Raw genomic sequence first — 27,967 nt, forward strand, 5'->3', positions numbered from 1 at the left:
CCGCTCCTCACTGCCACTCCCTCTGCCACCTCCATCCACCGCCAGCCTACTTGTTCGCAGACCCCGCCGTGGCATCATAGCGATCACCGCGTGGTCGGAAACTACTCGAAACTCTAGCCTCCACCGCCGACGTCTTAGCTTCGGAGTCTTGGTCGACCTCTCACCGGAGCAATAGAGCACCACACCACTCCTCACCACACCACGCCCGTTTTGTCTCCTCCACGCCGCCGTCCCTCACGAGGGATCACTCCACCGACACCATGGCCACGGGACTCATCTCCTCCCGCAAGCGCGGCCCTTCGATTTCGCAGCGCCTTCCTCATGCCTTGACGACTAATTTCCCCGATATCTCCTCCCTCATGACCGGCCTCGCCAACACCTTCTCCTCACACTCCTCGCACGTCGAGACGCCGGCCGACAATGGCGAGATTGTGTGCTGGTTCCTCGACATGCGCTCATTATGGCCCACCGCTCGTTCGGGCCAGGACATCTGGAACATGCCGGGCGCGGCCGATACCATGAGCCTGATTTCTACTGCCGAGCAGAAGACCATCTCGGGAAAGATGTTTGCTCAAGATGCAAAGATGTCGCTGGGATCTGCATTGCTGAAGCGGTTGTTCATCAGCCAAGCCTTGGACATTCCGTGGAGCGAGGTCAAGCTTGCGAGGAAAGGCGATGCAAAGCACGGAAAGCCGTGCGCTGTGGACGAGGCCGGACGGCCTATTGAGGGTATCGACTTTAATGTGTCGCATCAGGCGGGACTGGTGGCACTGATCGGCTGGAATGGAAAGAAGAGGCACAAGTACACACCGAGTGGGAGTATCGAGGGCTACATTTCTCCCGGCACCACATTCTCTACCAATGTCATGGTGGGCGTTGACATTGTGTGCGTGAATGAGAGAGACGACTACCGGACCATTGACCAGGAAGGACTGGACGGCTGGGTTGACATCTACGATTTTGTCTTCTCCGACGAGGAACGGTGGACCATGAAATACGACGTCGACTATGTCACACTTCTAGATGGCACACATTTGACCAGAGATGAACTTGGAAGGCACGATCGAGAAATCAAGCGCAACAAGCAAATCACCCTCACGACACCTGCTGGCAAGCGTGTCACCTTCAACTCGGATCTTCTGGTCGATGCCAAACTGAGGAGATTCTACACCTTTTTCTGCTACAAGGAAGCATACATCAAGCTGGCCGGTGAAGCACTACTCGCACCCTGGCTGAAACAGCTCGAGTTCTTCAATGTCCGATCCCCGAAGCCCGGCATGCCTGCGCGATGCAGCACGCATGGGCAGTGGGGTGAAGAGGTTGATGACGTCGAGGTGCACATGAATGGGCAAGAAGTCACCGATGTGCGCATGAAGATCCAATCATACGAGGAGAGCTTCATGGTGTCTACTGCTATCCAAGGAGAGATTCAAGGATTGAAGGTTCCGGGGTTCACCAAACTGGATCTCAAAAGCGATGTGTTGAGCTACGCGCACAAACATCTGGATGTCAGCCCGAGTGAGTTTGATTGAGATGTCAGATCGAGCGTATCGACACGCATCATTGGAAGCCACAAACGAAGCATCAGCTGCTAAACGGTGTGAGCCTGGTCTCGGAGACCGAGGAGTTCCGCCAAGCTCTATTTCGGGAACATTGTTTTGACACCTTCGGGGCCTCACTGCGACAATCATTGCTGCGTCACTTTGGCATCTTCATAGACCGAGTCGCAGTTCTTGACAGCACCAAATGTGCCAAGAGTCAAAGATTACTTGAACGAGTGTCTTTCGGAGGATTGCTTCCACAAATATGGGTCAGTCGAGCTGAACGAGGAACGGCGGACGGCTCATTTCGATTGGGCTATCGATGCGATGCAATGCACATAGGCTCCGCAACGACTGCTCTATTGCCGGGATCTGGACAGCGGCACAGATGTGGACATCCACCGCCTTTCTCTACGACGCGCGCGGGCGCAACGGCAGCCTGTGATTCACCGTGTCGAACACAAGACTTGCCTGCAAGTCAAACTTGATCTGCCATGGCTGTGCACACCCACTGTTGCCATTCGCGGTGCTTTTGCGACGTGTGAGGTGCAATTCTTGTTACGCAGACGGTGACCTCATGATGGCTGAAATCTCGGATCTCCGCAGCGACAACCTGGGCATTTGCGGGATGCGCTGCTGCGATGCGGTACAAGACATCGACAGCGCATGCATACGGCTTTGCATGCATGATGACATGTCTCTGTTCTTCAGCCCTATGATGGCTGTGGCGATGTCGGATCGACGTTGTCCATGTAACACTTTCGTCTATCTCTTATGTCCTCAGCGTACCTCTGCGCGCCGAAGGCTTGTGGTCGAAGAGTACACCAACAGATTACGCCAGGTGGCTGTGCCCGACTGGCCCTGCAGTTTCCATTTTAGGTGTGTTCCTACTTCGGCACTTATTTTGGCGAGAAGGAGGGCGGGCAGGTGGCCTTACATGAATAAAGATGACTGGCAAGGTATGACAGGACAAGGATGATGGCGTACCATTGATGAGTAATGTTTGGTCGGAGAATTATGGATGGGCTGGACTTACATGGATTATGTACTTACTGTACCACATCGTCAGGCACCAGCCCTTCCAGACATCGAGCTTGACGGATTTCTGCCCTTCTTCATGTGCTGTTGCTCCGATAAGACAAGAAGATTGTGTCCCTGCCATGGCAATTGGGCGCATGATGTTTGTCGCTTACTACTCCTGCTGCTGAAAGTACTGATTTCATGTCTTGCCAGCAAGAAAAGAAGTTAAATGGCGATTTTTACCTCTCCATTCCTGGCTGCCCTCTTTGTCGTCGACGCTAGCGCCGATCTCTTTCTCTTTCAAGATCTCTGATCACTCATCCATCTCCTGCCCATTTGCCAGCTGTGTTCTTTTTCCAGTCTTGGCATACGGCCGTATAGTCACGGAGCGGCTTAATTCTTCAGACGCACAGCGAGACAAGAACTTGCCAAGCTCTGTATTCGATCGATCACATGTCTTCACAATCGAGAGTGTTTGCGTTGTCGCGGGCTTGGACGGGAGAGTTTGGGGTAGGTGTGCAAGTAAGATGCTGGGAGATGGAGGGGTATGTGGTTTTAGGAAATTTGGCATGTTACGTGAGGTTTGGGGCTGAGGATTCTAAATTCTTTGGAGAGCTCTTGGAGATGGAGAGCGTGATGTGACCATGAGGGAAGCAAGATGAGAAGAGAATGGTGATGGACGCAATCTTTGCACTCCGAGCTATTCCACTGGGTTTTTTGTTTAGCCGCTCCTCTCGACATACTGGCCACTACTGCCTACAATTCCGATTTGCTCTCTGCGGGAGTCCATGGAAAGAACGACCGGTCCCTAGGAGGTAGCAGCACGAAACAACCAGACGCGCGGGATGATCACAACATCAGAGCGGAGAAATCTCCTGCTTACCAGGTCCTGTACTCTTGTGATGAAGTCTAACACAATGTATTCTCTCCGAATCCTCTCCAGAGCCTGTACCTTGTGACGATGAGAATCTCGACTCGTCGATTTCCGCTGTTCTTCCATCAGCTGGGAGCGTGAATGTGACTCTGTACGGAGGTGGAATTATCCCGATTCCGGTTCCGTGCAGAATACGTACGCGCCAGCGTGGTCTGTTGACCTACTTTAACATGAAACAGGAAGTTTAAGAGCAGATCGTGTGAAGTTTTAGGGGAAAGCGCATACTTGCGACTAGAACATTGTCTGCTGTTGGCTGTAGTGACGTCAAGCTTAGATCGCAGAAGGCAAATGCTTAGTGAACATCAAAGGTACCCTGACGTGTACGACTGTTGCAGATCCATCGCCAATATTGTTTGCTCTTGGTTTGGATAGTATAGCACGTCGTTGTTCCAAAAGACGTCGTCTGGTATGGATATATAGAAAGAGTTGCAGGAAATAAACTGGCCAGGACTCAGCGCTCAGCTTCAATTTGAACACTACCGGCTTCAAAGATCTCAATCACCAGTATGAACAGCTCTCACATCTCTTCCAGTCTTCCTTCGACATGGACCAGCGCAATCGATTCCCAGGGTCTCGGACGTTTCTCCCCTAAACATCTCACCCAGCTCGACGGCGGAATCGAACTCGCCTTCACAACCATCGCGTACCTCGGCCTCGTCCCACGGATTCTTTCATTCCTGAGAGGCTTTCCCACGAGCAAAAAGGGCAAAATCATAGGCTACGTTCCACCACAAATGCTCGTCTTTCACATCCTCGTCAGCGTAGCAATCATTGCACGACACCTCTTCCGGCTTGCAACAGAATCGAAACCGACTTCGACGCAACTTGACTTAATCCTCAATCTCTCTCAAGCTTTTTCCTCATGGTATCTCGTCCGCCGAACACCTTGGAAATCTACGCTTTGGAAGTCTTCGTTCCAGACTGTCGTCCCGATGTATGCTTTTGCGACGTGGCAAGCGTATACGACAAAATCCCCCGAATGGTATTCGACTTCCATGGCGTTTCTTTTCTGGTTCGTGACGATCCGTACCGGGTTCTTATTCTCACTGGGATTGAAATTCTACCCTGAAGTGGATGCATCTGCTATGGTGCATTTGACTTCGGTGCCGGTGACTCTGGTGTGGGCAAATTGGGCGAATACGATACCGCTTTACTTTTTGGTACTTGGGATTGTTTCGAGACTCAATATGTGGGTTACAAAGCAGGTTCCGCATAGGTTAGTCTTGTCATTTTTGCCTTGTTCTTATAGAAGGAATCATGAGCACTGACTTTTTGTTGTAGTGAGGCGCCGAGGAGTTTGCCGTTGAATGTGCTTATTGCGCTTGGATTTGGCGAGTTTCGTACTACGAAGCCGGAAGGGTATCTCGAGGGGAAGAGGAAGTAGGGCGACAGACCTGCAATGGAGAGACACGGGATGAAAGTTTCAGACTGATGAGACTGCTCAAAGTCTGAGCGGAGAGCAGAGAGCGGCGTGGGCAGGCTACGCTTCGGTGAGCTGCATTAACAGGACGTGGCAGATACATTTTGGTTATTCTTGTAGACTTTGGTTTTGTCATCGGCCTTCAGCGTGGCGCTCGGTTGGGCGAGAATGCGATTGTAGTTCTTTTCCTGCGCTATCAATACTCATGCTGTGTCCGGCCGTTAATGAGAAGAGTTGTGCATTCCTGCTGCAAAGGAAATGGTGTCTTTGGCTTGTTGTTGTAGAGCTGTCCTTCGCTCTGCTGTTACCAGGCAACGCCGTTGTTGTGTTGGACTTGCCGCAAGGCATTGTGTGCTGATTGGAACTGCTCTTGCGCGATCTCATTTTCGAGAGCAAACAGAATTTGCGAGCAATGCTCCGCTGCGCCGATACTTTGCAGCCCAGGTTAGGCACATCCTCTTCAGCTTTGGCATCCTTCAGCCATCGCCCGTCTCCTTCGGAATGTGCCAGGCGCAGCAGCACTCTGTGCCTCCGCCTACTGGAAATGGCATGACTCTTCCATCGCAGAAACATGCCAAGGAGTGGAAGCGAGTACCTCAACGCCACAGCCTATAGCTATTGGTTTGGCGTGTTCGGTTATGGCGCTGCGGCCTCGAGCTATACCGCTTCTCGATCTGCAACGCGAATGCGAGCAACGTGGAACAAGCTAGCCGACAAGCTAGTCAGCCGAGAACATGTGGTAATGGTGCTTGATCTTTGCGAAAAGCAGGCGTATTCTTCCAGATGCAGTCAGTCAAGACATAACGATGTTGCTTCGAGTGGAATTGTGTCGAAGAAATGCAGATACCTCCATTCTTTTGCTATCGCAAGCTGCGATACACCACACATACCGATTTGGGAAGAAATGTCGATCTTGCAGATCATTGTGTAGGGCTTCAGCTTCGACCATCTTCGAAGGCTTAGCATTCGAGGCAGCCACCACAGAAAGGTCTGCTTGCCTAGCAGACTAGGCCAATACCGCTCAAGCAGATGTGCAGATCAGGCACAGCCTCGCGTGGTTTCCTGCATATAAGTATAGTCCACTTGTAGCTCTTGCTTCTCTGGACGTCACTTCATACTATTGAGCAGCACTTCGACTCCTTGGGCGGGCACACTCTCAAGAATGCATTACTCAAGCTTCATCACCATCGCCACGCTGGCATTCGGGGCTGTTGCGACCAGCGCGACCAATGGCGATCAGCAGGTCCAGCGAAGACGTCTGGCAGCTGTCATGAAACCTTCTCTGGAGAATCCGTTTGGCCTGCTGAAGAGGCAGAGCGGCCAGTGTGGTGTCACGCAAGAGGCTTGCTCGGATGGAAATGGTTGTGTGAGTCTCTCCCTCTGATGTTGCTTCCTACTTTGTAATCATCGCTCCGAACAATGCTCGGCCTTCTCACTGCAGCCATTCAGCGATGATGGACTGACTTGTTCACAGTGTCCAATAATCGGCGGCTGCTGTCTAGATGGGTGCTGCAATTCCGGCAGCTACTGCGATCCTGATGCAACTGCAGCTACTGAAAAGCCCTGCATTTGCTTCGGAAGCGATTGCCCAGATGATGAGGATGAAGATGACGACTCAGTTGCGACTTCTTCCAGCTACGTCCCAACGGCTACACTTCCAGCTCCTCAAACGTCTACGAGCTCTCGAGCTGCGACCTCCACTGCGGCCTCCAGCAACGACGACGACGATAGCGATGATGACAGCGTGGGCATTGCAAGCGGCACCAGCGGGCCGACACCCAGCTCCACATCTGGAGGAAGTTCGAGCGGTGGGTCGAGCAGCAGCTCCAGCGGAGGTTCAGGAAGCACATCTGGCGGAAGTGCTAGCGGTGCAGAGAGGACAATGCACACAGTTGCCGGTATTGCAGCTCTGATTGCTGCCATGGGAGTGGCTGTTGTCGTGATGTAGGAGCTGATAGGTTGATGGAGGACATGTACTGGCAACTCGAAGGATATCTGACGAATAATGTTTTTGATGCTCCATAATGCGCTTCAGTCCATGTCACCTGCAGTCGATTTGGCCAACATGCTAACCTGCTTTTTCAAGCTCGCTTCAGCATGATGTTCAGCCGGCACTCAGCATATTTCCCATGTTACTCGTGGTTCGCTGGCAGCTGTGTCACGATGGATGTTGACTTGGTCAGTCAGGTTCCTGGGCAGACCTCCGACATGAGCTGGAAATACGTCAATAATCTCTGTACTTGGTGCAGCTGTTCCTGTACCGCTTTCGAATCGGAAGCAGTGTCTGGCCAGACAAGTGAAGGCGGGGAATGGGTATTCAAAGGAGGAAGTCAGGCGGAGAAATGTCGCACTCCGAAGTGCCGATGCCGCTGCAGTCCGAACCACTTTCATCTCTTGGAACTTTGTTCACCTTCAACAGCTTCTCGACATTGCCATCCCCACAAGTCCCGATCTATCACCACAACACTGCACTTGGTGTTGCGGAATCTCATCTCGTTGCGTGGAGATGATTGTGCCGATGGTGGAGCTGCAGGATGCCCTACATTCTCGATTCTACTGCTCTTCCACAAAGCTGGGGTTTTGCCGATTCTCCCTGTAGACTCGCGCGCGCTATATCTCTATGAGTGACTAGTGTTCGTATCTGCACAAGGTCTCGTCGGAACATGATGAAGATCTCTCACGAGCCGGAGTCCATAAAGATAGCCCATCCGCCGCGCCGCGTAAGCTTCATTGCAATGAGCTTATTTCCACGATGTTGCTGAATATCGCTGCAGTCGTATGTCTCTGTAGCCAAGTGGCTTTGGTCTCCGGAGCGTCCGGACCAAGTGGGTGGAATCAGGAACAGCAGAAGCGACAAATCCTGCAAAAACATGAAGAACCGTCACGATTGCGCGGCCGAGCGGAACAGATCGTCGCCGTGAATACAAACACCTCCCAATTTCTCGTTGATGGGACTGCGCTGCCCGACGTAGACTTCGACATTGGCCAGGCTTTCGCAGGTCAGTTGCCGATCTCGCAGGAGGCCAACGAGACCCGCAAGCTGTATTTCTTCTTCTCGCCATCATCGGATCCAGCTGCGAGCGATGAGATCACAATATGGTGTAGGTGTTTCCGGAAATTCGGAATTAAATTCCGCTGACGAGAACGTCCAGTGAACGGCGGTCCAGGATGCTCCAGTCTTGCAGGCTTTTTGCAAGAAAATGGACCCCTTTCATGGAAATATGGCACATATAAGCCAGTTCCGAACAAGTTCAGCTGGAACAAGCTTACGAACATGGTTTGGTAGGGCTCCGAGGCATCATTCTATCTGCACATGCTGACATGTATGCACAGGCTGGATCAACCGCTCGGAACGGGATTTTCCAACTCGGAGCCTACGGATCAAAGTGAAGTGGACGTGGCGAGAAATCTGATGGGCTGGCTCCGCAACTTCATTGACACGTTTGGCTTCCATGGCCGAAAGATCTATTTGACTGGCGAGTCATACGCTGGCTTCTACATCTCATACACTGCCGTAAGTAGATGGAGTTGCAATCGGGAAACTTTACAGCAGCTAATGAATTGTTCTAGAACGCCATGCACGAAGCAAATGACACCACTTACTTCAACCTACAAGGTGCATTGCTGTACAGCCCGGCTGTGGTATGGTCTTCGATCTCACAGCTGATCCCATCTGTACCTTTCGTCGATCATTGGGCTTTCGTGTTCAACCTGAACGAGACTTTCATGACCTCTATCCGTAATGCTTCGAAGGCTTGCGGCCACAAAGAGTGGATGGAGACTCACTTGGCCTTCCCACCTCCTCAGGGACCCTTCGGAACCCCTCCGGACGGGCTTGAGTACCGTGATGGATGCGACACGTGGTCTGCGATCCTCGACGCCGTTATGCTGGTCAACCCGTGCTTCAATTCTTACCACGTTACTGATGCATGCCCAATCCTGTACGACCCACTCGGCTTCCCATACACATTCCAGTACGTTGCACCGGGAGCAGAGGTCTACTTCAATCGCAGCGATGTGCAGCGAGCCATCAACGCGCCCGAGAACAGCTGGTCGACTTGTCGAACGAATGTTTTGACCAGCGACGCCAGCGAATGGCCATCGCTTGCCGACACAGGCGTTGATAAGGCTCCGCTTGCAGCTATGATCGAGAGGAACAATCGTACCATCATAGTGGCAGGTGATTCGGATTTCCAGTTCTCTGTCAATGGTACACTAATGGCGATCCAAAACATGACGTGGAACGGAGCACAAGGCTTCCAGAGCAGACCCTCTAAGCCTTTCGTGGTGCCGTACTTCGACCAAACTGTCTGTGACAGCAGCTCGTTGGGAAGTGAGCAATGCGGCGACGCCAATTTTGCTGGTGCTGGCGTGTTGGGCAAGACACACTCTGAGCGTAGGCTGACATGGGTGGAACAAACCGGTGCCGGGCATGCTGTGCCACAATACAGTGGCGCTGCGGCGTACCGCCATCTGGAGTTTCTACTTGGCCGAATACCGTCTCTGGAGGAATGATGGATGTCGCAATCGCAATAGAAAGAAGAGACTGGAAATTATTGGATTGTACATTCTTGGTCTCAAGATTTCCACACTGACTTCGTAGTCTGGTCGATTATTCTACGAATCTGAGCTCTAGGCGTGGCGCCAATCGCCTGTTGCGGGTCCCCTCGGATATTCCCTTGAATTTTGGAAAAAGATGATCATGCATTACACTGCCAGGGCACACCACACTTGGGCTCGTACTTGTGCGTTCAATGATGTGCAGCGTGGCGCGTCGGCCAGCAGCTTTGTGCAACACAGATCGACGTAAAAGACTTGTTGCCTGCCAGGCCAAGTAGCCCATCATCCACGCACGAATCCTCGACACCATGGCCCCCTCTGAGAAATCTATCTATATGCTTCTAACCCCAGATCCCTGGCACCAGCGCGACTACTACGCGGGACTCAAATACGTTTCGCGACATACCAGTCGGCCGCTGACCTTTGCCTTAGTATCATGGCCGGAAGGCTTTTGGGAGATTGGTGACGGAAAACGAGACAACTCCTCATCCATAAAAATTTTTCTGTGAGAGCTTCTAACTTCAAGCACCTTTTCGCGCTCATGGCTCATCATCTGTTCCTGTAGCCAGGTGATGAACACCAACGACTGCCCTGCATCCATACAAGATCCAGATGCGAAGGAAAAAAACCGAGACAGTTTAGAAACATTCTCGAAAGGAATTGTTTCACGGGACATACGCTACGTAAGAATATTTCAACTCGTGTGGAGGTAGCAGAGGCTAATGTAGTTCGACAAGGCGACTGCTTGGCTGGCCGAGACACTGAGTTCTAAAATATCACTGTCGATGGAACGACTTACACGATTGATCAATTGCGAAGAGATCTGCAAGAAGCCATGGTCAACTTCAAGAAAGCATGGTTCCGTCACAAGTACATCTCACCTGAGGTCGATTATGTAGCGGCTCGTGTCCTCTTTGACACAGTGACAGATTTTCTGGAACAGTGGCGCGGCCTCGAAGACGAATCGGGTCTCTACGCTCCCCATGAATCAGGTGGTGGGATCCATAGATGGTGTGAACGACAGTGTAAATGTGCAGTCAAGTTGGGGTCTCTCTCACGCGTAGCGGAGGCACGACTGCTTCTATGCGCTAAACTTGAATACTCAAGTTAGTAAATTGTGTGTGATAGCTGTTAATAAAGTTAGACCTTTCGCTGCTACATACAAAAGAGACTCTTCCGTGAAGAGAGCATTGAGTGTAAGCTATAAAGTACATAATCTAGTAGAATTGCGTAACTTTGTCCGTCATATTTCCTACGCTTTCTTCTCTTTGTTTTTCTTCGGCACTCGAGCAGCCCAGTACAAAGCTAATGTAAGAAAAATGTTCACAACGATATACACCCATAGCAATCCAAAATTTCTCCATCTTTCACCATATTCGACATTTATGCGTTGTAAGAAGCGATTCGTGTTAGCGACCGTGCAATATTGGCATTCCTTACTACCGGTGGCCGCAGGGTCGACGAGATATCCGCCGTTCTGGGACATGTACGACTGCATATAGTCTCCACATGTCTGATTCGCTGGGGCGCTGAAATACAGATATTCGTTTGAAGCACATTTGGCAGGCGCATTGGCGAGCGTGGTTGAGAGAATGCCGCTGGCGATGTATGTGAATGGGTTAACGCGATACATGAAGATCTGATTACACCGTCAGCATGTTGAGCAAGGGAAAAGCAGAACTGACACAACTCACCCAAAAGCCTGGCAAAGCCGTCTTTGGGACTAGAATGCCACAAAAGGCATATAGACCGATCCCCAGGAGCGTCGCCACACCAGAAGCAATCTCAGCACTAGGCAATGCGGCGATCAGGACTTGCGCGAAGCTGCCTGCGAACAAGAAAGCTACCCAGAAGAACAAGGCAGCCAGAAAGCCACGCGAATGAACTGTGTCGGTCCATTCGGCGTTTCGGAACAGGGCCATAGGATAGTACCAGACAAGAAAGCTCAAGATTGCCACGAGTGTGTTCCAAACCAGTTCGGCTAGGACGTTTGAAACGACGAAAGCCGCCCAGTGATATGTGCGAGACTGTCGTTCTCGTGATTCGTAGAGTGTGCGTTGGATCACGAACATTGGGATAACCTGGTAGATGACCTGGATTGTAATGAAGAGCATGAGGAACACTCCGAACATTTGATTCTGCAGGCCTTGTTGGGTATTCTCAGGTTTGAAGAAGGAGAAGCCGATGAAGATTGCCTTTATCAAGTGGTCAGCGGAAGCCTCCATTCGAAATGGTGACTGAACCTACCGTGAGAACGCACAAAAATGTTTTGGAATAGACATAAGAAGGTGTTCGCCAGTATTGCTGGAAGGTCCGTTTCGCAGCTTGAACGAGTTGTGCCTGGAATGAAGCTGCAAACTCGGTGATCTCGGACTCAAGGGTGGCAGACTCGCTTCGGGTCAGATTTCGCATCTGCGCAAGTGTGTCCTGGACTGATGCATATTCTGGACTGTTCTTCCAAGTGGTTGGCCAGTCAATACTGGAATGACTGCCAGGTGCAGCGCCAATCGTGCTCAGCATCCATTCTGCGGGGTTGACACCGGCTGGACAATCTGCTCCTCCATTTGCGACGAAGTAGTCGATTAGTATCTGAGAATTGCGGCCGATTTCGCCGAAATACACGGTTCGACCTCCCTTTGCTAGAAGCAGCAATCGATCGAAACGCTGAAATAGGATAGAAGAGGGCTGATGAATGGTGCATAAGATCGCTTGGCCATTCTTCGATAACTTCTCCATGAGATTGCAGATAGACCATGACGTTTGGCTGTCGAGACCTGAGGTGGGTTCATCCACTTTGACGGATTAACCTTTCACAGTCGTCACAAAGAAATTATTCACGAGTGACTTACAGAATAACAGAAGAGAAGGCCGCGCGGCGAGCTCCACGCCGATCGTAAGTCGCTTCCGCTGTTCTACGTTGAGCCCCTCGCCAGGAACGCCTACGACAGCATCCGCATAGTGTTGCATATCAAGGAGATCGATAACAGTGTTGACATAATCTAGTCTCTCCTTTAGGGTGTAGCGACTCGGTTGTCTGAGGAGGGCGCTGAACTGGAGAGCTTCTCTCACTGTTGAGGTTTCCTGTGCCGTTGGTAAGACCACGCACGAGATGTGGCAACCACGAACGATGAGTCACTTACGAGATGAAGTTCTGATTGCTGTGCATAACCAGTCTTGCGCTGGAATGAATTATCGCCTGTGATGCTCAGATTAGTCGTGAGGTGTCGACAGGAATCGCGGGAAAAGGCATGAGCAATACTCACGAGGTTTGCCATCCACAAGCATGTCTCCTGAGATGACGCCAGTTGTGGTTCGCGACGCGAGCACGTCAAGCAGTGTGGTCTTTCCCGCACCAGAAACTCCCATTAGTGCCGTCAGAGTGCCAGGTTTGACCCACCCATCAACATGATCCAAGATTGTCCTTGCCTGACCTTTGACCATGACTTCGTAGCATACATTCTGCCAGTGGAAAATCGCCGTCTGTCGCTGGACTCCTTCGCTGGCAGATGGCGAGCCGCTGTCATCCGTTCCCGCAGAGAACGTGGATTCGCTGGCCTTCTCCTCGTCTGAATGTGAAAGCCGAGCTCTGGCCACAGCAGGTTTCCGTCTCTTAGATACAAGTATCTCGCCCTTGGACCGTTTGGCTGCGACAAGTTCGCTGACCACGAGATGCAGGGCAGCAAGACCAGAAGCAAATCCTACCAATATGCCAAAATTACGCCACTTGTCGCTATTGACGTACTGGAAGGAGGTTTGCACGTATCGCGCTCCCTGCACAAAAGAAGATCCTGGCTGCGAGCCTTTCGTGTTGCAAGCGCGTAGTGCAGGGAGGACATCCTCATAGCCAGGACCACTAGGAACGAATGCATCGCAAGTGAAGTTTCGGCCAACAAATTCGTTCAACGTTATGGCCCCGAAGCCGAAGTACACTGGATTGACGTACTTCATCCAGGAAGACCATCCTCGCATGTAAGAAGGAGGTATTACAAAGCCGCCGTACGTGACTAGCCCAAGCATCAGGACGGAAGCCGGAACCAATGCTTGCTCCAAAGACTTTGTTATCGACGCCACGAACCTGAAGAACATGGACATTCCCGTTACCAGAGTAAAGGTCACTAGAAGGTAGAAAAAGAACGCTCCCGCCTCCCGCCGGAGATTCGCCATAAAGTATAGGGTTGAGCCGACGACAATCGTGTTAGTCGCTTTGAAAGGGAGGCTGGTGAGGATCGAGCCCAATGCCTCAGCGCTAGGGTGAACCAAAGCATACCTCTTATGCTTTTCTACAACAGGTCGCTTAGCATATAAAGTAATAATCTCCAGTAGGCTCGCGAAGGCGCTGAGTGCGACCTGCATAAAAAGCACCGCGCCTCGGCCAAAGAAGCTGGACGTGGTCTTTTTCAGGTTAAAGAAGATACTCGCGATGATCAGCGCTTCAATGAAGTTTAGTAACAGCAGAAATGCTGTCACCTCCGGAGTGGCTTTCAACTCCTGCCACTGTCGCCATGTGCAGAGTCGGACCTGTCGCAGGTAGGACATTGTGTACGGCGAGGTTGTGCTTTGGTGTTTGGATTTCTCCTTCTTCCGAAGTTGGCCGAAAGTCCGGTAGTCCTCACCCTTGATAGGATGCTTCTGGTTGTATGCTGCAATTTGTGCTTGTAGCGCGCGACGTTCGTTACTTTCCTGCCATTTCCGTGCAAAGTCATTAGAAGTGCGCGGAACAAGATGCTCGTATCCACTTGCAACGACGCGCTCTCCGCCATTCGTAAGCGAGGTCAAAAAGTCTGGGGTGGTCTGGCCTTGTGGACAGACAAAACCCATGCGCTCAAAGAATGCCTTGGCCTCTTCTGCCGGCCCAAAGTAGATCTGGCGTCCTTCGTATAAGACCGTGACCTTGTCGAAGATGTCGTAGGCAGCCTGTGGTGCTTGATAAATCGCGACGATTGACGTGGAGCCAATGATGTCGCCTTCGACTCGTAATGTTTTGCAGAACCTAGATACGTCTGTCAGTTTCCGCAAAGAGAGCACCACATATGAGCAACAACTAACTCGACGGCATTCGCACTGTCCAGTCCTCTAGTCGAGTTATCCCATACTTGCAGTGGAGCATAGCAAAGGGCCGCCTCGGCGATTGTGACTCGCTTTCTTTCTCCTCCGGAGACACCGCGAACAAAATCACTGCCTACTTTGGTGTCCTTTGTATGGCTAATGCCAAACATAGCCATGATAACATCACGGAGATGTGTCGCATATCGTTTGCGATCCACTCCCTTAGGTAGAGAATATGGCGTTCGGGCCATGGCAGCGAAGAATAATGTATCAGCGACTGTCATTGAAGGCAGATGCTCATCTTGTTCAGCGGTGTAGATCGCTTCACCGCGATACGACGTATGCATGGTCTTCGCATCGATTCCGTGGTAATTGATCTCGGCTTCTGTCGATACGTTGAATCCATAGGTTTCACCAGCAATGGTTTTGAGCAACGTAGAGCATCCTGAGCCAGGGGGACCAAGGACACAAAGCATCTCTCCTTCATGTAACAGGCCTTCCATCTTGTGAAGAATAGGAAATCGTTGTTGCTGGGCGCCGAAAGCACGAGCAATGGCCCCTACGACCTTGAAAGGCATGCTCCCAACAGTGGACTGGTACATCTCTGCTCCGCTAGCGCTACCGAAGACATCAAGGTTCTGAAAGGCGAGACCAGCAGAACGCCTCGGCGAGGCTTGCGAGATGACCTTGTGGAATGCTTTGACCCAAGATCGGGCGCTGAAAGAAGGAGAATCCGGGTCGAGGGGGCTTCCAGGTTGCACATCGAACGGATTCTCATGTCCCACTTGTGCAGACTCTGCGGTAAACTGTCGGGCCAGATTATCTACCAGAGTCTCGCGTCTAATCTGCTCCGCCTGGTCCGGATCATTTCCTTCATCAAAGTCATGTTCTGTATTCGCATGGGTGCCGGAGGACGTCATATTGCTGTAGTTGGTCGCAGAAGATGCACCACTGGAAGGCGGGTCAATTGGGTACTCCATTTATGGGATCTGTTCTGGGAGTCCGGTACTCTTACCTGTTTGATCATAGTAACAGCAGGGCGGGTCGAGACCATTTATAGTGATATTCTAAAGATGGTGAGTAGGTATCCACGGACCCCGCGGAGCCTGTGCCCGTATTAGCTCTGCTTTGTAACCAAGCGACCCACCTGACGCTGCAAGCCACTTGGCGCCCGTACGGCTGCTACGGGCGTATCGTAGAAGGCTTCTCTTTACTTTCCGCATCCTACACCATTGTCTCGTCCGGCCAGTCACGGGCTGGGCAGGCAGCATAGGTCGCTTCTGTCACGGGTAAATCGGACGTGGAATAGCGTGTGTACGCATATCAGAATCTTGATGAGTGTGTACATGTTACGAAGAGGCTGATCTGCGAGGACATGTGCGAATACGTGAAGGCATCAATATCTTGGCGGTGATGTATGGGATGAGATGGAACCCTGGGGCGCTCGAAAGCACCCGACACTTCATGTGTTGGCTTCAAAATTAGACAATGCGGAAGCAGCGCCGAGCATCGACGACAGCCCAGCCTTGTTGATCCGACCAGCTTCTCTGTCCGCCCGCGCCGCCGTCTGCGATGTTCTGCTTGGGGCAATTCATGCCCACTTTACTTCTTCTGTACGTTCAACCCCTCTGCGGCTCAGCAGGCACACAGCAGGCAACCGCCAGTCGTGTGGTACAGTCTGAATAACTCTCCTATCTACGCCCTTCTCTTCCTATCATCCTACTTTATCATCTGAACACTATAAGTCTACTACAGCATCCTGCGCTTTGTCCTCGTCGGGTCAATCTTCGACTCCCATGTTGCACCTAGACATGGCCAAAGTTGTCCATATGGAAGTGGCGTCTCAATCGTACAGGTTGTACAAACATACATATAGGCCGTCATTATCATTATCTTCATTAAGCCCAGACATCCACATCTTCAGGCTTGACTATCCATTGTTGCGCCACGCAACCCTTGATTTTACCACCCGTGAGTCTCGAATTTGCCAATTGTATCGTCTTCGCTGCCATTGTGGGATTTCGGGCGACAAAGATACGGCTGCCACCTGTGGTGTAGCCACATGTCAACAAGACATATGCATTGCCCTTGAGGTCCTGCATCGAAAGTGTTAGTTGGAAAGTTCGCTTCTCGCCAAGGTAATGTACTCTTACCTCCGCCAGGTAGATGTATGGTTTTCCAGGCACACCTGTCCTGGCAGGTACCATAAGGATGGCCTCTGCATCGGTGACCTGCGTGCCAACGGGACCCAGCTGAATGTTACTCCAGCCATTAGCTTTCATGGAGTTTGGATCAAACTTGAGCTCTCTGTGACGATAGTCCGCCCAAACCATGCCATCATCCTCGGCCCATACGGATCCAGGAACTGGTTTAGTGGTGGCCAACCCAGGCTGCAGGTAACCATCCTTGTCTTGCAGGATCTGGAACTGTTTGGTAAAGTCTTGAATCATGATGAAGTTCACGTCTGTGGGGTAGTCATTGTAGTCCAGCTTAGCAGCTTGCACGGCAGCGATTGCTTGGTCCAAGAGTCGGATGTCTCCTGCATTCTCGGTGGCATCATACTGGGTGTCCACCTCATTGACTGTGTTGAAATCATTCGGGTCCCAATCGTCTCGAGCCTTCAAGCCGCCGATTGTGTAGCAGCCTCCAGCGATCTCTTTCTCGTACGTGTGCAAAGGATGATCTTTCCTGTACGTCGCAAGAATCGCCTCAACATAGACCTTGTTGATGACTGTGAAGATGTTAGGTGTCGTGTAAGGATGCGCGACGGGGTCATGTGTTGACTTACACTTCACGGCCCACTTGATGCCGTTCTTACATTCCGCCTCGCCTTCACGCGCAACTATAAGATTGCGTCGCTCCTCACCACCCTCACCGCCTTCTTCGTCCCCTCCATCGCCACCCTCGCCGCCCTCATCTCCGCCACCTCCCTCGCCTCCCTCATCTGGGTCAGGCTGTGTAGGTGTGCTCGTTTCGTATTCAGCCTTCGCATTGACACCAGGCTGCTCGACGAGCTGGACTTTGAAGGTGCCTTTGTCGCCCAGAAGCGGGATTGTAGCACCAATGCCGATGGCCACAGGGAAGCTCACACCCGCCTCCACCGCGATTTTGGCTGAGGCATCAATGAAAGGCTTCCAAACTGGTTCGAGGGTTGGAGGAGTGCTCTTGGATATTTCCATGAAATCGAGGCGAGTGTTGAATTTACACGACTCCATCTTCACGCCGACAACAATGTCACCAGTCGCATGAAGATGAGCTTCGAATTGTGCGTGGAGATCCACGGTAGCGCCGACGCTGATCACCTTGTCGACGACAAAGCCGCAATTCGGAATGGGTGCCTCGAAAATTTTGACCTTCTCTTCGTAGTCAATTTTGACCTGAGTTGTGTTAGCGCGATCACATACTGGGCGATAAGACACTCAAGTTACCTCTGCTGCGAGTCCAATGGCAAATTGACCTTGAAAATCCGCGTCGCATCCTGCATAGAGGGCAGAGAGGCCATCGCTAGTGAACTCGGCACGTCCCTGAACATTGATCTTTCCTGTCAAGTGGCAGTCGACACAGTACAGGCCGACGGAACCATCAATCACGACGCCCTTGATGGTTTCACCTTTGGTGATCTTCTTCAACACTCCGGGATTCTTCCACTTTATAGGAGCTGGGGCGCTTGTATCGATTCGTTTCTCGGGAAAGCGGACATCAATGGGAATGGAAAGCTTCACGTCCGGCTGCCAAAATTCCATGACCTTGCCGGCGATCAACCTCGTCACCACAATACCAGGATGGTATTTGAGTACCAGCTCTGCGCCTGCACTGAGTCCCGACTTGACCTTGTCGACTGCATAGTTCACAGCTTTCTTGCCGCATTGTAAGGGGCTCCATATGTCACAACGACGCATCAAGCGGTGGCTTGTTGCTGCTCGTCGCGTGTGGCGAAGAGGCGGGCCCGGCTCCCAGGTGCCCCAGGACAACTTCACTGCACCAAGCACAGTGCCGATGTCCAGCTCCCGGTCGACAGACGCTTTTACCGTCAACGTTTTGGGGGAGAACTTGAGAGTCTTGACATCCCAGAAGCTGAACTGTTCCGAAAGATAGCCACAAGAGTCGGAGTTGGTGGCTAGCATGAAGTCATCCACGGCTTGCCATTCAGTCTCGACCATGGAATAGGCGGCTTTGTTCGAGAGAGTGACCTCGATCGACTTAGGATTGCATTTGACATTGGTGACGAAGGCCGAGTGTTGCAACACGACGGCTTTTCCAGTGAAGTTCACTGACATGTCAGCGAATTGATGTCTTTCATTTGGGTCGTCGGAGCCGAAGTAGAGCTGTTGCGCAGTCTGTGGGACAAGATCGGTCCATTCCTCCAGGTCTCGATCCCATCGGACGACGGGCTTCAGTCTTGGAAGTTTGGATTGATCGCTGCTGCCAGCTCGCCGGCTAATGTCGAAGTCAACAGGAGTGGCATGGCAAACTATCGGGGCAAGCAGGCCCAGGAGTAGCTGCGACAGCATGTTGTGCAAGCAACAGCTGGGAGTGGAGGGGAAAGACTTCAGGAGGTACAGCACGATATTCACTGAGCCGACATGCTCTTAATGGCTTTGCACCTCGCGATAGCCAAGGCTTCACGACAAGACTCATGCATGTTCTCGGCAGCGCCGCCAGCGGCAGCTTCTGTTGAGAGGACAGAAGTCGCTCTCTGTAAACTAGCCTCGCCTTCCACGGGAGGCGTCTGCGTCGACGCCACCAAGAGCATGGAGGGAGACAAGTCGTTGCCGTGCGCTGCCTGTGCAGAGGAGGCGCTCGTCCGCTTTCTGCATGAAGCCAATGGACGCTGTAGCGGCCCAGCGCAAGAGCGTCTGCACGCACGGCTCGACTCACACGTGGTCGTCGGCCGGCGGAGTCTTCGCGTGGCAGCAGGCGCCTCGAGAGTGCAGCCCTGCGGCTCCACGATATGTGGCTTGATCAGGCCACTGGCGTCGCGTGCTCCGTAGAGGGTCGTCGCTACACATGGTGTGCTAGAGATCCGGGTCACTGAAAATTTCCGATACCTGTGGAGTCTAGGCATCACACCACGAATAAGTGTCACGCCGTCTGCGCTTTCGCTTTCAGCGTTCGTCTGATGAGAGATGTAGTATGCTTGACGTCGAGCAAACGGTGTCGATTTGGGCGTGGTCTGGGGCAGTCCAGAGGAACGCCACGTTGTTGTTGGCGAAGGGAAGCGGGCTTGGTCTTGGTATTCCCCCGCGGAGAGGAGATGAAGCACCGACGCTAAGCCGTAATGCCAAGAGCGGAGGTTCACTCGCCGGACTTGCTTCCGCATGCCTCGACTTCACCTGCTCACGACCCCATTGAACCATCATCACCCTCATAAACAAACACTGCCGAGTGCCAGGAGCAGCGCCAGTTCTGTCACATCGACGGGACTATTCGTTGGCCGCCTCTTCCGCGAAGTTGCCAAAGTCATGAAGTCGCCGAAGTCATGAAGCCGTGATCGCGTGCTGGAGGCGCTCGCCAAGAAACCTACACCAACCTCGAGCTGATTCCATCTCATTCCAGGCGACAATTGGCCAAGGCTATACTACAGGACCTCTCGTATCTCGAACCCGCGAGGCGTCCAATATATGTATGCATTTACACCCGTAGCGTTCGTGGCACCCAGCTGAGCCAGCTCTGAGCTAACTACCCAGCCACGTGCGCGTGCGCGTGAATCTGCATGAAAAGTCCAGCTCAACCACGTGGGCACGGAGTTTGCTATGACCATGGCCAAATCCGGCCCGGGTGGTGTGATACTGGGAGCTTTGCTCCGCTAGCTATCCAATGGTTACGTCGAGTGCTCATCCGCCGCATCGCACGGTCACAGTCGCCCTCCTCTCGCATTTGGTTTGGGTGGCCCAATGTCATGTTCCTGAAACGGCTTGACACGTGATGCCTGCATCTCTAGCATACGCCCAGAAGGACCGGGCGCCGGTGTTCTCGTCTACACTATCCTCAAGTGCTATAGACGACATGGGCTTTCAGCCTCTTGCTTGGCGGCAATATCTGTGGCGCCTGGTGCAGGACGCTTTGGGCTAGAAAGACGGTGGCTCCGTCCAATTAGGCGCACAGGCGGCCATGGCCAGAACAGTCAGTCGGTAACTTAAGATGAAGTGCGCAAACATAAGTCTGCGGTGCTAGATACTCCCCAACTTCTTCAATCCGGAGCATCAGAATGCTTTTCAACAATATCCCTGCCGTGCTGGCAGTCCTTGTCAGCGGTGTGCTGGCCAAGGACCGCACAGAATGTTACACTGCAATGACCACCAAGAACGCTCCGCGCTACTTGGAGACCAAGTATTCCACGTATTATCGTGCGTTCAGACCACATCTTTGGGCACGCCTTTGAACGGACGCTGATATTATATTATAGAGCCATGCACCAAAACCTCTACAAAGACAGTCTATACAACGACCACTCCCAGAGTGTACAAGACTGATGTTCATTACTCCACCACGACCATCACGGACAAGAAGACAAACACGTACACCACAAAAGTCTACACCACCGTAACAACGACAAAAGACTATGTGTCCACCTCGACTTCCGTCTCCACCTCCGTTGTTCAGGTGTTCCAAGAGACTGTCGTCCCCGCGCCAGCTGGATTCGTTCCTGTTCAAACTTCACTGCCGGGGTCCACTTTCACAAATAATACCATGAGGCGGAGGTCGCTTGACAACCTTCATAAGCGAGCTTACAAGAGCCAGAAGCAGTACCCCAAGAAGGTTCAGTGCAATGTGTACACTCCTAGCAAGCAGTGTGTGATCAAGCACAAGACCGTCACGAAGAAGAAGCAGGCGTCTTATCCAGAGACAGTAATTGTCAAGGTAAGAATACAGCCTGCCCGACTGAACGACCCAGCCCTTGCTTACACATCCAAACCCACAGACGACCAAAGTCGTGACCGCGACTGTATGCCCAATCGCCAAGGTCACCGTGACGACGACCAAGACGAGGACGTCTGAAGCCATAGTAAGCAACAATTGCAACGTTCACTTATTGCCAGAGACGCCACACTAACGAAAGCCTTTCTCCAGAGAGTTGTGCCGACCACAGTATCTACCACCACAACCTCCACCAATATTGCCGGTACAACGACCGTCTTTGGCGTCTGTCTCCAAACCGCCAACTACGCCAATGTGGCCAGCAACGGTCGAGGAATTGAGGCCGTGGACGAACTTCCCGAGGGCCGCACCGTCCTCGAAGCCACTACAGTCAAAGAAAACGCTTACCAATGCTGCAATGCCGCCATGTTGGCGCGTGGCAATCTCGGAGACCTGGTCAAATCGCCTCAAGTCTTCTTGTACCGTCCTCCACCGACTACTGATGAAGGACTGCCAGAGCAAGATAATGGTGGTGTTTGTGAGATCTATGGCGCGAGGGAATGTGGTGTCAATCAGGCTGCAAACCAGTGGGCGGCGGTTCTGGATGAAGACGACCCTGCGGATCCGGATGATGATGCTGCTGCGTTGCTCAATACGGTGGGCAATGCGATCTGTGGACAGGTTGTGCCTGCTCCGCCTGATGAGGAGGGAACGGGAGGCGAGCCCGAGGGATAGTGTGAATAATTTAATGCAGAGTAGAGACGACAGAGAGAAAACGACCTCCTTCTTCCTATCCTGATTATGCAGTCAATGCTGCTACTCGATGTGTGAATTCGCCCGTGCCTGGCCTGGAGCAGAACATGTCTGAGCAGAGACTATCCTTGTCACTGCTGCTGTGCTTCTGAGCTCTCAATGCTTATACAGTATATTCGGCACAATATTATGCAGTATGATGAACAACGCACACCGGTGACGGCTAAATTGCGATACAGACGAAGAGATTCAGTCAAGCAACGTGTGGATCTTTGTTCTTACTAAGAAGTGTAAGACCAATGTGGAGTGGATGCATCGCTTGATATCAAATTCGAAGGTCACCCGAGTTCTTTAGTTGTGACGGTTGTGTTCAGCACTATCCTCACTTCATGCTCTCCGTCAGCGTCGGTCGTGGAACTACTCCATCGTATCAGGTCCGCCTGCCAGTGCTCAAACTATTTTTCGCAACGTCAAGAACACTGGCACTTTCCGCTTCATCAAGTATAAGCTGCTTATACTTTGAACCACGAGGCTTGACACTAATCGGAAATGGCTCTTCCAGCGTTTCATGATTCAATTCAAGGGAGTTCAATTTTCCAGTCTGTGAAAGTAGAACACGTTAGTATACTAAAGACAGGGAAGCCGAATGTTATGTCAACGCACCGCCTCGTAGTCAAAACACATCGCAAATCTTGCGACATTGATGAACGTGCCCGTCTGAGCAAGACGATAACCCACGCAGATTCGACGACCACCGCCAAATTGCCACAAATCATGAGTGATGTCGGCTTCGTGGCCATTTAGCCATCTTTCGGGCTTGAAAACTTCTGGTTCTTCGCACTCGTCTCCTATTGCGATCAAGTTCATGACCATAGAGGTGCCTTTTGGGAAGAAGTAACCTTCGAAAGCCAGGTCTTGGGTGAGAGTGTGATCGGGCGGGTAAGGAAAGATGGGCCGCCAGCGAAGCAGTTCCTTGACAATCGCACAACAGTATGGCATGTCTTTCAAATCGCTCATCAGCGGCAGCCTGAGACCAGCAGGCGTATCACATATGGAATCGACCTCTTGTCGGGCTTTGGCCCACGCTTCTGGGTAATGCACCGCCGCCATTGCTAGTGTGTTGAGGACCATCCTGCTCGTATCACTGCCAGCCTCTATCAGTGTCATACCGAGATACATTGCTTCTTCATCCGCTCCCTGATACTTGGATTCCGGATTGAGCAGAGTATCTCGAACGAATGATGGATTCGCGGTGCCGTTATCAACACTTGCTCTGATAGGGTCCCACCATGCTTTGAGTACATCGTATGTCCATTGCCCGCGCTCTTCCCAGTAACTTCGCCAGAATTGTAGTGGACGCGGAATAGAGTGTAGCAATGGAAACCAGTCGATGATGCTAGAGCCGATGGAATCGAGGAAAACTGTCGTTACTTGCTGCAAATTCTTCAGATCTTCGTTCTCGATATGCGACTTGGCTCCCGTCGCAATGCGGTGGATGACAGAGTTCGCGTAGCGATAATTGTGGCGAAACCACAAGTGCGGCTGAGAAATGTACTCTGCCATGAGCTGATCGCTTTCTAGCTCCTGAAATGCTCCGTATCGCTGCAACGCGGAGCCTGTGAGCATGAGAGACGATAGCAGACGCCGAGGCTCGTGCCATCGGTTCAATGGTGCCAACAGAGTTCGAGAGTTTCGGCTTAGGATCTCGTGGGACATGGGCATGCGTGTCCTTTCGTTGGTTATGGCACCACGCTTGGAGATGATTTCGCTCGCCACACGCTTGCTATTGAGCATGATCCACGTTTTTGAGCCCATGTGGAGGGTCGTCATCTCTCCATATTTGGTAATGCTACGCAGCTCAACAGGGGTCAATATTTTTCCCATGATGAGCAGTCGATGAACTCACAAATTTATGCTCAGGATCTCTCTGATTCGCAATATCGAGTAGGTTGCCCAGAATGGGCACGCCGCGCGGTCCAGGAGGAAGAATCGGCCTTCGTCCGCTAGCTGATCTTTTGGTGCCTACGGGCCTCACAGCATAGAGAAGGATTGCAATGGACACAGCAAGAGTCGCAGAAATAACAATAAGGGCAGTAATGGTCGTACGGTGATCGATCCAGGCAGAGTAAAACATCGTGGCTGAGGAACTGGTACACAGGAAGACTCCAGCAAAGCTAGCGATATCATTCGGACGGTGTCGAGTCTTATAGAAGTATCACCATACAGACATGGTGCTCGCCGACACTGGCAGAAAGCATGAACGCCAAGGGATACTCCAAGCCTGCCCAGAGGCCGTGGAAACCGCGGGCAGCCATCAGATCACAGGACCGCTAGTCGTTGTGACATGCGAAGTGATACGAGCGCTTGGATTGCCTGCAGAGTGGATGGGACTCTTGAACCGTCGATAAACGACTCAGCACCCCATCCCTGCCTTCACAAGCCTGCAGCGCTGATTCCTTGATCTTTAAGCCGCGAGATCGCGAGATTGAGATGAAGGCTGAGAGCGTTCAAGGTCGACTGCAGGGCAAGAGATTCGATGCGATGAGGCCGCATGAAAGTAGATACTGGAGGTACAAAGACAACGGAATGGATCCAGAGCCCGATGTACCTGTCTCGTAGAAATCGAAACCTTGGCTGATAGGACCACGGCCCACGCACCCGGCCTGTATGTGTTGGTAAAAACAGCTCTCATCGCCCGCTAGTTGGGAGAGAGCTATTCCGTTCGGAGTATGTTACTTCTCGACTTTTGGCCATCAGATCATGCGTCGCGAAGGTGACGAATTGATCGTGCGTGTGAGCTGCAGCATTCCTGTCACATAAGTTGTGCCATACCCACGGTCTTGCCTACTGAAACTTGGTCAGTGATTTGGTTCTATAGCAGACCTCACACGAGAGCAATGAAAAGCCGCAAGACAGACCCAGTCAGGAGATGATGCCCATTGCTTGAATACAGCTGCCGCCGCAAGATTTTCATATGGATCGGCTACGACAACTTTCACTTGAGTCATCATCCTCAAACCACAGGGCCGACGCTGCCTCTTCTCATATTGGATGCACAAGCGTGCTTCGTTCTTTCGTGCATCAGCATGATGAAACATCTCTCTAAAGTCATGATGATGGGGTCCTGTGTAGGGAGGAGCTTCGCGGTCGCTTTGAGATTGATACTTGTGTCTACAGCCTCGGCGAGCAATTGGCATTTCAATATAAAGGGACAAGCTGTGGTGATTCGTACTTCTGATGCTTCCGTCAATTCGATCTCAATGCTTGATGGACGTTGCTTCGTGGAGATGAGCGGAAGGAAGAGCAAACGTGGGGGGCGATTGCTCTTCTTGGCCGCCACAAAGATCCGACTGGCGCGGCGTCATGTCCGCCCCTCGACATGTTGGCTCATTTCTGATGCTGCAGACAATTGCAGCAACTTCTCACGGCGATGTGTCGCTGGTATTGATCTGAGAAGAGCGACAAGTGCGATTTCCCGCATGCAAGATCTGAAGAGCATACTTAGCTGGGAAATGAGAAGACTGCCGCCACTCACTTCCGGACCTTCAAACTCTGTGGCCGCTGCTGTCCGTCATAGCCCAACACTCTTCCACGCCGGTCTTCCAGAGCACTTTCAGGCGAATGACCGCGCATGCGGCAAGTATAACTCTCCGCTGCGCTAATCGAGCGAGATGCGGGCGCAGCTGCCATTGGAGCAGAACCTCACCACGCTGCTCTGTACGGATCGAAGCAATGCGCGTCCATGGTGATTGAGATTAGAGAACGCTGTCGCTGGGTCAGAACTCACTTCCTCGGTGACTACTAATAGAGGCCCCGCCCGCATGGGTCAGATTTTCTCCATGTCATGACCAAAGCCAAGCGGCAAGTACGTGACTTTTGACAACCAGGCGCCATATCCATTGTGCCTCAAGCGTGAAACACGAACCAACAATCACAAGGTCTTCCTCTGCAGCGCATTCGATCGGCAAGCATGTTTGCTTCGACACAGTTCGCCGCAAATAATCAGCATCTAGCCAAGCACTGGCTCACGGTTGACAATACGCTCGTCCTATTGAGTTATGCAGCATTGCTGGTCGTAGTGAAGGTAAGCGCATTCATGCAGGTCTCGAGGCGTGCGAGATCAAGCTGACCCTTCGAGGTCCTTTTGCAGGCGACTAGGAACCCACTAAACAAGATCCCTGGGCCATGGCTTGCAAAGTTCACCGATCTCCCGTTGAAGCTCGCAGTGATCTCTGGTCGCAGAGTCCATTATGTGGACAGCTTGCACAAGCGGTACGGGCCAATCGTACGAATTTCGCCTCAAGAAGTTGCCATCAACGATGTCGCAAGCATGAAGAAGATTCATGCCATTGGATCTGGATTTGGGAAGACACAATGGTACAGCGACGTGACTGCATTTCCCCGAAGCACGCTCTTCACGATGATGGATCGCAAGGAGCATGCTCAGAGACGAAAGCTATTTGCTCGTGGCTTCAGCAAGACCAATATTAAGCAAAATTGGGAGGGTGTCATGAGAGAGAAGATTCAACTTGCAGTGGCGAAGATTTCAGAAGAGGGCAAGACTGGCAAGCCTGTCGATATCATGAAATGGTGGACACTGATGTCGAGCGATATTTCTAGCCACCTGCTGTTTGGAGAGTCTTTCCGTACGCTGGAGAAGGGCGAAGTCAATGAGTACATTCGTGTTCTGACGAATGCCTTGAAAGGCAATGGCGTTGGTGCAGAGTTGCCGTGGTTAAGAGCGATAGGAAAATGGCTGCCGTCCCAAACGACGAGGGAGTTGTGGAGGACCAATGACTTGCTGTCGGATCATGCGCAAATTGCGGTGAGGAACATGAAGACCAGTCAGCAAAGCAAGAACGTATTCGCTCACATCACCCAAGAGGCAGAGAAAGGAGAGGCATTGACTGATGAGGATGTTGTTTGCGAGACGATCTCACTTTTTGTCGCTGGGACCGACACTACTGCTGTATCACTGACGTATTTGCTGTGGGCTGTACTCAAAGAGCCAACATTGCGGGACGCCATTGAAGAGGAGGTCGCGAAGCTGGACGCAGAGTACTCTGACGCAGATATCGAGAGGGATTGCCCTCTACTCAACGCCACCATCGAAGAGTCATTGCGACTATATGGTGCAGCGCCAGGAGCGTTGCCACGAACAGTCCCCGCTGGAGGCGTCGACCTGGCAGGATTCTTCCTGCCGCAAAACAGCATTGTGAGCACACAAGCGTACAGCATGCACCGAGATTCGGAGCTTTTCAAACAGGCACTTGAGTTTCTGCCTGAGCGTTGGTTGGCTGAGAGCAAGAATCGAGTTTCCGATGCTGGGAGAGCTGCAATGTCGCCTTTTGGTGCTGGGTCACGCACCTGTCTTGGAATACATATCGCGTACATGGATCTGAGGCTTGCTGCTGCAGAGTTCTTTCGAAATTGTTCTGGGAGTCAGTGTGCACCTTCAACGACTGAGGAGAGTATGGAACCGGAGAACTTCTTCTTGATTGCACCGAGAGCACATCGGTGTGAAATCTTGATTGGATCCCGGTCGCATCGCTGATTTAGCGATCTCTGTGCCTGAGATCTATAAGCTGCAGGCGTCGTAACACAAGACAACGGGCGACTTCCACATCATGTCTCGAGCCAGAAGAGACATGCGACTTTGGTGGGTATGGGATACGTGTTCCAACAGTCAGGAAGCGTTCATGTTATATCACACTAACCAGAGCCTAAAGCGTTTGACTGCCACATACGTGGTCTTCTGGGCTCATCCATGATCCACTCCCGTCTCCGCATCCACTCCGAACACTTATCGATGCCGAACTGTAGAAAATTTCTTCG

The 27,967-nt window shown here is 52.0% G+C and overlaps 8 protein-coding genes across 9 annotated transcripts; 5 read left to right on the top strand and 3 right to left on the bottom strand.

Moving 5' to 3' along the window:
* Window positions 1-260: 260 nt before the first annotated feature.
* On the top strand, window positions 261-1,532 carry CKM354_000797500 (uncharacterized protein; the record flags this gene model as incomplete). The annotated part of the gene is made up of 1 exon (XM_044803339.1): window positions 261-1,532. One exon carries the CDS (start codon window positions 261-263, stop codon window positions 1,530-1,532), a length of 1,272 nt encoding a protein of 423 aa, XP_044659274.1.
* A 2,469-nt stretch (window positions 1,533-4,001) lies between these two features.
* On the top strand, window positions 4,002-4,913 carry CKM354_000797600 (uncharacterized protein; the record flags this gene model as incomplete). Its single annotated transcript, XM_044803340.1, has 3 exons — window positions 4,002-4,711; window positions 4,777-4,854; window positions 4,901-4,913. 3 exons carry the CDS (start codon window positions 4,002-4,004, stop codon window positions 4,911-4,913), a joined length of 801 nt encoding a protein of 266 aa, XP_044659275.1.
* Window positions 4,914-6,077: 1,164 nt separating this feature from the next.
* CKM354_000797700 (uncharacterized protein) lies at window positions 6,078-9,430 on the top strand (the record flags this gene model as incomplete). 2 transcript variants are annotated; one of them, XM_044803341.1, is made up of 6 exons in its annotated part: window positions 6,078-6,281; window positions 6,390-6,859; window positions 7,706-8,016; window positions 8,068-8,197; window positions 8,249-8,429; window positions 8,486-9,430. In XM_044803341.1, 6 exons carry the CDS (start codon window positions 6,078-6,080, stop codon window positions 9,428-9,430), a joined length of 2,241 nt encoding a protein of 746 aa, XP_044659276.1. The 2 variants fall into 2 exon arrangements, with proteins under 2 accessions (XP_044659276.1, XP_044659277.1); XM_044803342.1 differs by lacking the exons at window positions 6,078-6,281; window positions 6,390-6,859 and having other exon boundaries at window positions 7,668-8,016.
* Window positions 9,431-10,727: 1,297 nt separating this feature from the next.
* CKM354_000797800 (uncharacterized protein) lies at window positions 10,728-15,441 on the bottom strand (the record flags this gene model as incomplete). Its single annotated transcript, XM_044803343.1, has 7 exons — window positions 10,728-11,114; window positions 11,170-11,670; window positions 11,723-12,267; window positions 12,325-12,556; window positions 12,616-12,671; window positions 12,739-14,465; window positions 14,522-15,441. 7 exons carry the CDS (start codon window positions 15,439-15,441, stop codon window positions 10,728-10,730), a joined length of 4,368 nt encoding a protein of 1,455 aa, XP_044659278.1.
* Window positions 15,442-16,419: 978 nt separating this feature from the next.
* On the bottom strand, window positions 16,420-19,032 carry CKM354_000797900 (uncharacterized protein; the record flags this gene model as incomplete). Its single annotated transcript, XM_044803344.1, has 3 exons — window positions 16,420-16,617; window positions 16,675-17,898; window positions 17,950-19,032. The coding sequence occupies 3 exons, from the start codon at window positions 19,030-19,032 to the stop codon at window positions 16,420-16,422; spliced, it is 2,505 nt and encodes an 834-aa protein (XP_044659279.1).
* A 1,697-nt stretch (window positions 19,033-20,729) lies between these two features.
* On the top strand, window positions 20,730-22,114 carry CKM354_000798000 (uncharacterized protein; the record flags this gene model as incomplete). The annotated part of the gene is made up of 4 exons (XM_044803345.1): window positions 20,730-20,868; window positions 20,928-21,382; window positions 21,444-21,527; window positions 21,593-22,114. The coding sequence occupies 4 exons, from the start codon at window positions 20,730-20,732 to the stop codon at window positions 22,112-22,114; spliced, it is 1,200 nt and encodes a 399-aa protein (XP_044659280.1).
* Window positions 22,115-22,562: 448 nt separating this feature from the next.
* On the bottom strand, window positions 22,563-24,266 carry CKM354_000798100 (uncharacterized protein; the record flags this gene model as incomplete). The annotated part of the gene is made up of 3 exons (XM_044803346.1): window positions 22,563-22,733; window positions 22,796-23,989; window positions 24,039-24,266. 3 exons carry the CDS (start codon window positions 24,264-24,266, stop codon window positions 22,563-22,565), a joined length of 1,593 nt encoding a protein of 530 aa, XP_044659281.1.
* A 1,836-nt stretch (window positions 24,267-26,102) lies between these two features.
* CKM354_000798200 (uncharacterized protein) lies at window positions 26,103-27,686 on the top strand (the record flags this gene model as incomplete). The annotated part of the gene is made up of 2 exons (XM_044803347.1): window positions 26,103-26,216; window positions 26,283-27,686. 2 exons carry the CDS (start codon window positions 26,103-26,105, stop codon window positions 27,684-27,686), a joined length of 1,518 nt encoding a protein of 505 aa, XP_044659282.1.
* Window positions 27,687-27,967: the final 281 nt, after the last annotated feature.

Source organism: Cercospora kikuchii (genome assembly GCF_019650295.1).
Source record: "Cercospora kikuchii DNA, contig_00005, whole genome shotgun sequence".
NCBI classification, from domain to species: Eukaryota; Fungi; Ascomycota; class Dothideomycetes; order Mycosphaerellales; family Mycosphaerellaceae; genus Cercospora; species Cercospora kikuchii.